At 43.7% G+C, this 12,363-nt stretch overlaps 1 protein-coding gene across 8 annotated transcripts in view; it reads left to right on the forward strand.

The window, feature by feature from the left end:
- The first annotated feature begins 5,699 nt into the window (after positions 1-5,699).
- The window catches only part of DOP1B (DOP1 leucine zipper like protein B), a 53,641-nt gene continuing 46,977 nt past the window's right edge, over positions 5,700-12,363 (forward strand). For 4 of the 8 annotated variants that reach the window (XR_012039710.1, XR_012039707.1, XR_012039711.1 and 1 more), the window contains exons 1-3: positions 5,700-5,947; positions 6,530-6,700; positions 8,840-9,006. Coding sequence is in view for 4 of the 8 variants with exons in the window: in XM_072846395.1 (XP_072702496.1) it covers positions 8,869-9,006 (138 nt within the window). In the remaining 4 variants the exon portion in view is untranslated. The remainder of the gene's footprint in view (positions 5,948-6,529; positions 6,701-8,839; positions 9,007-12,363) is intronic. The other 4 variants (XM_072846368.1, XM_072846387.1, XM_072846395.1 and 1 more) reach the window with 3 other exon arrangements.

The following is a 12,363-nucleotide window of genomic DNA, read 5'->3' on the forward strand; positions in this document are numbered from 1 at the left end:
CTTACCAGCACAGAACAAAGGTGTGATTATTAGTTGGTCTTTTAAGTATACAGTAGCTATTGTTTTTATGAAGATGGAAGTATTGCCAAATGAGTCATGCCCCAGAGCTCATTGAAGAGCAGGATGAGTGCTGCCCCAAAAGTTCTCATTAATCTATTCTCAATGAAGAAAAAAACCTGAGGCCTTTAGTTTAAGGGCAACAGATCAGTTACAAAATCCCTGTATAAAGTTTTTAATGCATTTTATATATTACCAACAGACTGCCTACAGTATGATAACTCCAAAAGCCATCCAGTTAATGCAGTAACTTGACTATCATTTTGATGTGCAACAGAAAGAACCACGGTTTCTGTATGCTCTTTCAGTTGTATGAATGGTATCTCAGCAAAATAAAACATGGCTGTTCTGATTTAGTAATAATTTGTGCACAACTTGAAGAGATGTAATCCAACAGTGGAGAATCATACCTAGTTCTTCATGCTTGAAATGCAGCTTGAGTCATGAAGTTTCAGAAGTTGCGTGCCCTTCCAGTTGGCATGTACAAACTTTCCAAACAAACCTTGACTCAGCTTTCACGTGGTTTGTGCAAAAAACAGATGGTAAGAGTCCTAGGTACTTTTACTGTAGCTGGATAGTATCCATTGTTAAATACAAATTAGTTTCTAAGTACCTCCTATGCTCTATAAAGCTCCTTCTTAAGTCTAACTCAGGATCTGGGTTTGGTTTTTGTTTGTTTTTTTTTACATTCAAGCCAAACAAATTGTCAGTTTGAAAGTTTTACAAAAGATGTATTTCAAAATCTTGTATTAAGCCCTTTCGTAGTGTTTGTTCTTTGTTAAACTTACTTACCCTGTTTCAGGGCAAGGAAGCAAAGTGGAAGATGACGGCTAAGTAGTCATCTTCAGAAATGACATTTCTCATGGTGAAGTTGATTAGAATATGGACAGTTTCTTCTGGTATGAACAGCAAGAAGAACAGAGGACAGATCTTTTCACAACCTTTGCAGCTGTGGTGTGGTACTCGAGGAAGGAGAATCAGCTGTGTGGATACAACCTCAGCTGTAGGAGGTGGAAACGAGGCAGGAAATATTGGCTGTTCACAGGACCAGTCAGAGTCAGGAAGGAGCTTACGCAGGAGAACACATCCCCCGGTGACACAGGTAGGAGGACTGTGTCCTGGGAAGAGAGCTGGGACCGTGCGGGGCAGACTGCCAGGGGAGGGCTGTTTGCTGAGAGCAGAATCCAGGACAGGCTGTACAGCATGCGTGTGGCAGGCCGGATCTTTGGATAGGGCTTGCATTGTTCAACCAAAATTTCTTTTTTTTTTTTTTTTTTTAAGCTGCCTCCCTGCTTCTCTCCTATGTCCGTTGTGTCTGAAGTATTTTGTTGCTTTCAGATTCTGGCACGCTTGCTGAGTGGTTATTGTGTAAAGTTCAAGGGTTAGGAAAGGGTTGAAATAATAATGACCTGTTGTACAGTGTAAAACTTTTACGCATGATTTACTGTTTTTCTTTTTACAGCATGTCACTACCATTTTTACTTTGGAATTTATTAGCCAAAGAAAATGCCTGGCAATGCAGTAGCTGTGGTGACGTGGGACAACAAAGGAATTGGATTCACAATTGTGAGAGCTCAGTGGAGGCAGTTTCTTGGGGATGCTGTAGCTTGTGCAGGATGCAGTCAGGCAGCAGTGGCAAAACTTTAGGAGTGGAAGCTGTACCTGCTGCCACATCAGCTGGATATAAACAGTGTGCAAGGCCTCTGGGACTTTCTGAGGGAGAAGCTAGACATCCCAGTGTTGTGGTAAAGAATGCAGCCATCATTTTCCAAGGCTGTAGTAGGCTGGCTGTTCGGCAGAGCTTTGCTTTGGAAAGCCAGTGATCTGAAGGTATGGGGGCAATCAGTAAGGAGACTGGTCTGCTCTAAACCTTTTTGAATCTAAAGGGGATTACAAACATTTCTATAACTAAACTAGAAATGATAACTACAGTGTGGGCCAGACTTCTGTATCCGTTACGGTTCCAATGCTGTGTAGTGCAGTGCATTTGGTTTTCAAAACTGCACTGTAGACATGCCTAGAGTTTGAGGTCAGTTTACCTAAAAAGATGAAGAGAATATACCTAGCTTAATGTGTTTCCTTAAATTTTCCATTTAAGTGTTTTGCTATATAAATAATGAAGATTACAAGAACTCTTGAGAATTCTTTTACATCCCTAGATAATGTTAACTGAACCCATCTCTTATAGTAGTATAACTCAACATGTAGGCAATGTCTTGACTTTGAATGCTGTGGCATTCCTCTCAGCCTAAAAATGTGTCAAGAAAATTTAGATTATATATGCTGCCTGGTATTACTTAAAACACTTAAATGCAGAATATAATTAAAACTCCAGTCTCACGTTAGTATAGGAATGTTTTTAGCTTTTTAGTCTCAAATAATGAAAAAAGGGAAGGAACAATAATGATGTTTTACAATGGAAATTCTGCAGTTTTCTTTTTTGTTCTGCAAAGACTTCATTTTGGAGCTGACAATAAAGGAAACTGTCAGCTGGACAAAGTTCTGGTCTTGGAGACCAGTTTTCATCATCTGTAGATCTCTTCACAAGGTTAGCTATCCATAGCACTTATGTCTGAATGAACAATACCCAACTCCGCATTTCCCAGTTTGGAGTGCTGTCTTGTCTTTGGACCCTGCTCACTGATCTAGAGTTGTGGTTACTCAGCGCTCTTAAAATCCTACCCTGTCTCTCTTCAGGTACATACTCACATACTCAGACACCCTGATCTGATGGGCATTGTCTATTTTGTTTGACTGGAGTTATACAGTATTTAGAGGACATATAGCAGTAGTGGTTCCAGTGGTGTTTTATTTGTGAATGTATTGTTTTGGACTCTGCTAGGGAGATAAAATACTGAAAGCAAGCAACTTGTTAAACTTCCCTCAGTGAATAATAGAAATGCTATGTAGTTTCATGGTAGAAATTTCATATTTTAAATTGTGAGGGATATTTCTAAAAAGAACCAACCAAACAAAAAATCTGACAAGTGATATATGATTGGAGTAGACTTTTCCAGTATGAACCAAACAGATTTATGTCAACATCACATGGAAGTTAACGTGAACGTTCATTAGATTGAAATGCAGCCTGGCTGTCTCCAGAAGTGATTACATCAGTAAATCTATTACTTGATCCCATCCCAAGGGCCAGAATTTAGCATGGGCAGTGCTGTCATGATGCATATAACAAACTGATTTATAGCCTTTCCTGAAAAGAAGTCTTGAACAGTTAGTATGATAGGCATGCTTTGAATTAGCATAACCTCTGACAGAAAAAACAGCATTTGGAGTTATTTTTCAAATGGTTTACCAACCAGCAGATTTGTAAGCACAAGAGCAGAGGAAATGGATTGGTCTGGAGGTTGCTTGGGTTTGGTGCGTGTTCTGATCAAAGCTTCCCAGCAGGCTGAGCACTTCCGTGGACTCCCCGTCAGGAGATGCTCTGGTGCCTGCTGGCAGCTGACCTGATACTGCAGCCATTCCCTCAGCAGGAGCCCAGGAGGATCTCTCCCCTCCACCTGACTGCCTGGTTCTTTGAAATTCTAGAAGACCTCTGTCTTGTGGTAGAAATGGCAAATGGGTTCAAAAGTTAGGTGGAAATCAGAATGAAATTAATATAGTTAGGCACCCACATACAACTGGTGCAATCAAAGAACACAAATTTGCAAGAAAAAGAACTTCTAAAGAGATAGCAAACCCTCAGAAACTAATTTTAAATATCCTAAGTAACATGCTATATTTCAGGACATAAATGTCATGTGTTAAGGACATCAGCAAAAATACAAGTTCTTTGCTCAGTCAGGCATGTATTCAGAAGCACTGACCTTCATTTCCAAGAACTAAGCTATGCTACCTTGAAAGTTACAAAACCCTAACATTTAGAAATTCAAACTTAAATTGATGGCATTGCAGTTTAGAAAGATAAGCCATGTTGATGCCCTTGGTAGTGAATGTATCTACTGCCATGTATACCTAAGGAAAAATGTTATATTCAAATGATCAAGTCTGTTTATTGTATTAGGAGGAAGCCCTATCTGAATGTAGAACCTGATTGACTGTGTGCTCTTAATACCACCCTATTTCTGAAGATTTGTCTTTTCAAATGATGACAGATCTGTAGTAAAGCTGTAAATCACTGCAAAATGTTTTAATATTTTGTCATACAAATTTCCCACACGTGTTACACACTTCTCTGAGATTACCCAGCCTTCCAGGTGTCCACGCTGACCTCAGCACTGCGAGCAGATGCTGACTTCCCAAATGCATGGAATGTGCAAGAGCCGCATGGGCTGTATGAAAGCCTGTGAACAACTGCTAAAATTTTATAGTGAGTAGCACGTGCTGAAGCTTGGCCAGCAGAGCTTTTTGGTACCTGGTCCAGCTTTTGGAGATGTATGCAGCTGGGGATTGAAAGCACATGTGGAAGCCCTCCTGCCTTCCCATCTTGCTTCCATCCTTCCAGCATGTGCATCAAGCAGTGTCATTAGCTGCCAGTAACCATAGCTTTTATTTGCTAGAAGAGCAACATGCCAAATTATATTACTAAAATCTAGCTAAGAAGGAGAAAGGCAGGTGGTCTCAAGAAAATAAGAGTATATGCACGTAAAAGTTCCTGGAGCTCATTGCTGAAACAGTATCCATCATAATCTTAAAAGCCACAGTTTCTATTCTCCCATCTTGAACATGTTATTTTTCCTTGACTTTTTCAGCTACTTTGAACTACCAGGATTATGTTCTGCCTGCATGTAAAAAAAAAAAAAAAAAAAAAAAAAAAAACCCAAAAAACCCAAACCAAACAAAACTGGGGTTAAATAATATGTTTCCACAGTATATAAATCCTTGTCTGGCAAGATCACGTATTTTACTTTCCATGGGTATTTTTTTTGCTAGTTTCTTTTTTTGCCATAAGAGTACTAAAAATTTAGCACATTAACTTTCTTTGAAGTCTTGTAAAGAACAGAGGGCTTCTTATATTGGACTTGAGCCTTTTATAAAGGTAACAACTGAATCCCCGTGAAAGCTGTGTCTGCAAAATTTGTCAAAAGTGCTTCATGCCTAAAACCAGCCGGAACAGAAGCAAAACTATTAAACGTGCCTTTGCCGGCTTCAATGTAATGGAGATGCTGAAACTTACTTTGCCTGGAGGAGCAGGTAACAGCCCTCGTTGCCCAGCTCCGCGCAGGGACGCGCATACTTGCGGCGGGCGGTGCGACGCCCCGGCGTGGGGGCAACACGCGAGTTTGCGGCTCCGCGCAGCCGCCGCCTTCTTTCCAGACCAGCCGAGGTTGATGCACCAAGCAAAGGGAGCGGCCCAGGCGTGACCTGCTGGCGGGGCATGGCCCCGGCACCGCCCCGACGCCTCCCCTGCGGCCCCGCGGCCGGGCGCGCTGCCGGCGGGGAACGGCCGCGGGGACCTGGGGGCGCCGGGGGGGGAGCGCGGAGCCGCCCGGCTCTGCCCCCGCCCCGCGCCGCCAGGGGGCGCTCGGCGCCCGGGCCCGGCCGCCGGGGTGTACCATTTCCCCGCGGGGGGTCGCGGATGACCCGCTGCGGGCTGTAGCGCTCACCGACACTGGCAGCCCCTCCTCGCGGCTTGGCAGCGGGTAAAGACGAGAGAGGTCGCTGCTGGGCGGGGACGCCCGGAGCCCTCCTGCACCGGTCCACGAGCTTCCCTCTCCCCCGCGCTGTATTCAGTGGTACCGCCCCAGCTGCCGACTGCGGCGCGGCCCTCGCGGAGCGGGAGGGGTTTGGGTTTGGTTTTGTGTTTTGGTTTTTTTTTTCCCCCTCCCTCCTGTTGCCATAGAGACTGCGGGGTGCCGCCCCCCCGTCCCGCGCCGGGCTGGGACACGTCGCCGTCGTCGCCGGCCCAGGAGGTCTGCGGGGCCCTTCCCAGGTACGGGAGTGGCGGGGAGGAGAGTGCCGCCGCGGCCGGGCTCGGCGGGCGGGCGGGGATGAGGAGGGGCGGAGGGGATACGCGCGGGCATCTGGGGGCGACCCGCCGGGGGCTGCTACGCGGCGGGGGCCGTTGGTGGCGCGGCCGAGGGGGCAGCGCAGCTCGCCGCCGGCGGGGGAGCCCGCCCTGTCATCGCCGCTGCCGCAGCCGGCGCGTCCTCGGCGGTCCGTGCCTGGCAGATGAGGCTGGAGGGCAGCCGCGGGGCTGCCCGTCCGCGGGGGAGGGTGTCCTGCGGGACCCCCGTCCCGTCCCCGCAGGGCGGGCGCTGCGAGGGGCCCCGGTCCCGCCGCGGCCGGGCCTGGCGCGGGGCTGCGTGCCCCCCCCGGGGGCCTGCCAAGCCGCAGCCGGGCTCTGGAGCGATCAGCAGCCGACGACGGGGCGCGGGTTGCCCGCAGAGGCCCCGCAGCCCGGGGAGGCAGCGCCTCGTCCCCTGGGATCCGAGGCAGAGAGCCCGCCTCGTTAACCTGTCATGAGACAATGCTGAAAGTTGATGAGTAACTATTAATGTCTTCATTTACTAAGGAAGTTTGTGACCCGGGATTTGGAAGACGTGCCTGAAGGTCACTGGCAAGTGGCTGTTGTTTTGTTTTGTTTTTTAATCTTCCTGCCTTCGTATATAAGCACAAATAGGATCTATTGGCCATATTTAGATTATTGGATTTTTTCAAACCTTGCTGACATCTAGCAACACAGGTACGTGAACATCAATGCACACTAAATCATTAAGCCCATCACTGCTTTTCTGGGTGGGAATACACTATTCACTTGTCTTTTCACAGCAAAGTCCAAATAAAGTGTCTTAAGAGCTGAATAAGACAATTTTTCCCCCAACTGAAGCTTTATTAGGGTTTTTTGTTCTTGAGTAGGTATGTTCTATTTTACCCTCAGAATCTAACTAGATTTTACTTAAATAAACCAGGTTTTAATGCTATGAGAATGCTTTAGGACATGATTTTCATAGAATACTTAGAACCTCTTTAAGTGCTGTTGATAATTTGATTCCTGTTCTCTAAGTGGATTCATGCAGGTAATATTGCATTTACAAATGAAGAAATTTGATGTGTTCTGTCAGCAAAAGAGCTGCCCGATTCTAAATGATCCAGACAAATCTCTTATTTATGAAAGTGGCAGCACTCTTGACTTGGCAGAGAGCTGCTAGAATACTTCCTAGCGCATGCTTTGTTCTAAGGAGTATGAATACAATCCAGTAGTCCAATGATTAAGGTACTTACATGAGATGAGGGAAATAGGGTTCAATTTCTTGCCCTGCCAGTGGCAGGGGCAGCATCTATATCAGATTAGTAGTAATTTTTGCTGACAGTGCCTTGCAAGTTTGTCACTTTGTTAGGTTTTATGGGAGGGTTGACATTTTTTTTAAATCCTTGTTGGAGCAAGGATAGCTGTATCCCAGATGAATGTTATACCCTGCGAGGCACTGGGGTTTTTTACTCTCTTTGCTGTGAGAAGCACTGCATATATCCTGGTGAAAACAGACAATTAAACCTTTACTGTAGCAAAACAAACAAACAAAACCAACTAACCAAACATGGCCCTAAGGACATTGTGTGATAATACTTTTTTTTTTTTTTTTTTTTCATAGAGGTGGATGTAGGTTGGATGACAGAGTGGTTGTATTGGCAATGGCTGAATTCTACCATCAGGGGAGGGCAAAGGTGGCTTAAACCTGCCTTTAAAATCCTTTCTCTTACTTGGGTGCATCCAGCTTGTTCTGTTTCTGAGCGTTTGCTACCAAAAATCTTATATTGATGTAGTTATTGTTGTTTTATTAAAGTTAATAGACAATACACAATTGTTGATTTTTATTTTTTTTAATGCTGTGAGAGATGACCTGCTTTAAAAGAATATAGAGGACTACTTAAGTTTATTTTTGTGTCCTAACAGTAGGAAACTGAATGCAAATGCCTTTCAGAAACATTATAAAATGTTGTTACAGGACTGTGCTTTCTTTTCTGTATCAGTGATGTAGCACAGATTGACCTAAACCTAGCATTCCTAAACCTAAGCATCTCTCTAGAAGAGTATTTTTATATTAGCTAACATGAGAACTAGTGTCATAGCTAGCATAGGAGTGAAGGTATGATTTTTCAGTGTGTAAAATCCAACCACACTTGTTTCTCATTGTTCTAAAACAGGTGTGTTTTGTTTTTTTAATCTGAATGCATTGAAGCATATGAGAAGATATTGGTCTGGATAACATATTTTTCCTCTGTAAAAATATACAGATACTTTTTGGTGAAATAAAGGAAGATTAGAATGCATGCCTTGACGCTTTAGCACAAACACCTTAGACTTGTACTTCAGCATCTGCTGCTGACAGGTTGAGATGCAGAGTTCTGAGAGCTCCTTCTGCTGTGGGCTGAGAGGCCCTTTAATGGGATTCCTCTGGAAAGTTATATTTTGGTATGAAATGTTTCACATTCCACTGCTACAAGTAACCTTTCAAAACACTGCACAGATAATAAGTTATGAAAACTATTTCTCCCTAATTCCTTGTCAGCGCTTTGACTGGTTATAGTGAGACTTTATATTGCTTTCCTTTCTTATTGTGCGAGAGATCCACGTGCATGGAAGGAAAAAACATGTCATAAATAGAAAAATGTGACTACAAAAGTTCTGAAACGGGCAGTGGGGAGTTGGAGTCATGCCTGTTAAATTATTTTTAACTTTGTGTTGAAACTTGATCAGATGACCTGTTTATTGTGATCCATCAGTGCTTCTACATGTTTATTGTTACCTTACAGTACTTCAGGTTTGCCATAACTTAAATGCAGGTTATCTTCTTGTAACTGTGTGCACATTTTCGTTTACCAGGAAATTTCACCTTGCTATGAGAACCGAAGATGGATCCAGAAGAGCAGGAGTTACTTGGTGATTACAGATACAGAAATTATTCTTCAGCAATTGAGAAAGCTTTGAGAAACTTTGAATCATCAAGTGAATGGGCGGATCTTATATCTTCCCTTGGCAAACTCAATAAGGTACAGTGTCACAGGAATATTTTTTCATTTGTTTATTATCTTTGTATTGTTCTTAACTTTTCTGTAACTTACAGTACTTAAGCAAAATTGAAAATTCACTCAAGAAAAATATTAGTTTGTAAAGGAAGGGTAATGGTAGCAGCTAAGTCAGTATCTTTTACATAAATGTGAGAAATTCTGGTAAAACCACCAGAGGTTTCCTTCAAATGGTATTTGTTTCCTTTATACAGCGAAGTTAATTTAGTCTTTGCATCGGAGAAACCCTCAGGATGTTGGTTACTCACTCTGGAGCAGCTAAAAAGTCTTTATATAGAACAGGAGGTCACAAGTTTTAGTATATATTCTGAGTCAAAGTTTATATTTAAAGGTCACATTTACTTGACCATGGCCTTCCCTTGTATTTGGGGAAATAATTGATTTGCTGCTGGTGGTGTCTTTTGTATGACCATGGAAAATATGGCTGACTATAAGAAGAAAGAAAAAGTCTTTTACGGGAATACACCTAGGAATTGTGTCCTCTCCTCCTGCCCAAGAAACAAGGCATATGTTGTTTGTGTCCCATTTGATCTCTTTTAACATAAAGCTCTTCCTGAGTGTATGTGGGGCAAGAGTAGTTACAGTCGTTAAGGAAGTAGGGGTGAGAGGAGACAACTCCTGCAGAATTCATAAGGAAACATCTGTTGTTACCCGATAGATGCCTCACATGCCTTTGCTGTCATTGCTAAACCTTAATTCTACAGCGTTTTCAAAGGGGAGGAGAATCATAGAATGTCTCAAGTTGGAAGGGACCCATAAGAATCATCAAGTCTAACTCCCTGCTCCTCGCAGGACTACCTAAAACTAAACCATATGACTAAGAGCATTGTCCAGATGCTCCTTGAACTCTGACAGGCTTCGTGCCATGACTACTTCCCTGGGGAGCCTGTTGCAATGACCGACCACCCTCTCAGTGAAGAACCTTTTCCTAATGTCCAGTCTGAACTTCCCCTGATGCAGCTTCATTCTATTTCCTATGGCTGGTCACCAGAGAGAGGAGATCAGCACCTCCCCCTCTGCTGCCCCCCTTGAGGAGGTTGCAGACTGCGATGAGGTCACTCTTCAGCCTTCTCTTCTCCAAGCTGAACAAACCAAGTGACCTCATCTGCTCCTTGTAAGTCTTGCCCTTGAGACTCTTCACCATCTTGGTCACCCTCCTCTGGACACACTCTAATAGTTTGATGTCCTTCTTGTATTGAGGCACCCAAAACTACACACAGTACTCAAGACGGGGCCGCACCAGTGCAATGTAGAGTGGGACAATCCCCTCCCACAACCAGGCAGCTATGCTGTGCTTGATGCACCCCGGGACACGGTTGGCCCTTCTAGCTGCCAGGGCACGCTGTTGACTCATATTCAACTTAGCATCAACTTAAACCCCCAGATCTCTTTCTGCGGGGCTGCTCTTCAGCCTCATGTCCCCCAGTTTGTACATATAACCAGGATTACCCCATCCCAGGTGGAGAATGCGGCACTTGCTCTTGTTAAATTTTATACAGTTGGTGATTTCCCAGCTCTCTAGTCTATCCAGATCTCACTGTAAGGCCTCTCTACCCTTGAGGAAGTCCACAGCTCCTCCTATCTTAGTATCATCAGCAAGCTTACTTAAGGTACACTCAATTCCTGTGTCCAGATCATTTATAAAAATATTAAAGAGCACTGGCCCTAAAATTGAGCCCTGGGGAACCCCACTGGTGATTGGCTGCCAGCCTGATGTAACCTCATTTACTATAACCCTTTGAACCCAACCCATCAGCCAATTGCTCAGCCAACGTATTATGGACTTGTCTAGCTGTGTGGTGGACAGTTTATCCAGAAGGATACTGTGAGAGACAGTATCAAAAGCTTTGCTAAAATCCAAAAAACCCCACATCTACTGGCTTCCCTTGGTCAACTAGATGGGTAACCTTGTCATAAAAGGAAATTAAGTTGGTTAAGCAGGACTTTCCCCTCGTGAACCCGTGCTGGCCATGACCAATGACTGCATTGTCTCTCAAGTGTTTTTCAATAACTTCCAGAATATCTGTCTCCATCATTTTACCCGGTGCTGAAGTGAGACTGACATGCCTGTAATTACCAGGGTCTTCCTTCTTACCCTTCTTGAAAACTGGGACAACATTTGCCAAATTCAGGTTTTTTAAGGGCAGCCATGTTCCTTCCTCTTCAGAGGAGAGAAGCTGAATATTGCTCTGGCAACAGGAGTTACACATTTCTGCTTTCACTGTTTCATCATGATTCCCACTGAGTCAGTAAGGAGAGCTAGAGGCCTTTAGAATGCTTCTCTCAAAAGGGAAAATAAGAAACAATTAGAGATATTTCTTACTTGTGGCAAGAGGTAGCATTTGATCTTTTATCTTGATCTAGATGAACACACTGAACTGATGAACACCTATCTGAAACTCTTATTCAGGTACAGAATTGCCAAAATATGTAGCAGCATAGTTAGAAACCAAGCAAAAAAGCTTTTAGCTGTTACATCAGTCCATCTGCTGTGGTATTGTATGGACTTAATCGTTTTAGGAGCTTAAGAATTGGTAGAGCAAATCATCCCCAGTGTTCATCTGCTTCTGTCTGTTATCTGAAAATAAGGATGATATGTCAGGGGAATGTGCTGCCAAAAGGAAGACTGAAATAAGATGTCAATAGCTTTTACCTTAACTCCTATGATTACTTGGTCTCTTACATCCTAAAACATAAATATTGTTGTTAAGTTCTGTTAGTGTTGGGGGGAGGGGGAGGTGTTTCTAACATAAGAGCTTAATTTCTTCTACAGTCAGTTCTGAGGGTGAATGAATGAGCAGGGAGAGAATGGGTAGGAGGGAGGAGATCAACAGTATCTCAATGATAAAAATGTTTTTAAACACTGCACACAGTTATATTCAGCAACCTGGGTGTCAGTAACTGGTGTGCAGCGATGCCTATTATTAAGCAAATGTGAAAATGCTGAGATAGGAAGAGACGAAAGAGGATGAGTAAGTCGAGGAGTTTCGGAAGTACTTTTCATGCTTCTAGAGTAGCATGGAAGATCTCTCTTAAGCACGTTTCTTAAGGATCTTTGTACTGTTGACTTTAATTGTGTGTGGTTTTGCTTATATAGGTGTAATATTTTCTGAGGCTTTTTCTCCTGTAGGCAGGCTTCAACAATACTTTGCTCTATTGAGTCCCACAAGTTAACACACACACACACACTCTTATTTCTATAGAAGCTCAGTGGCATTACCCTTTCAATACAAGGTCCAGAGGAAGCAGCACAGGCTCTTGCCACTTAAAGATGAGGGAAAAAGAATCGAGGGAGCTGATCCAGATCCCATTGGCCTTGGC

The sequence above is a fragment of the Ciconia boyciana genome, chromosome 1 (assembly GCF_034638445.1).
Source record: "Ciconia boyciana chromosome 1, ASM3463844v1, whole genome shotgun sequence".
Taxonomy (NCBI): Eukaryota; Metazoa; Chordata; class Aves; order Ciconiiformes; family Ciconiidae; genus Ciconia; species Ciconia boyciana.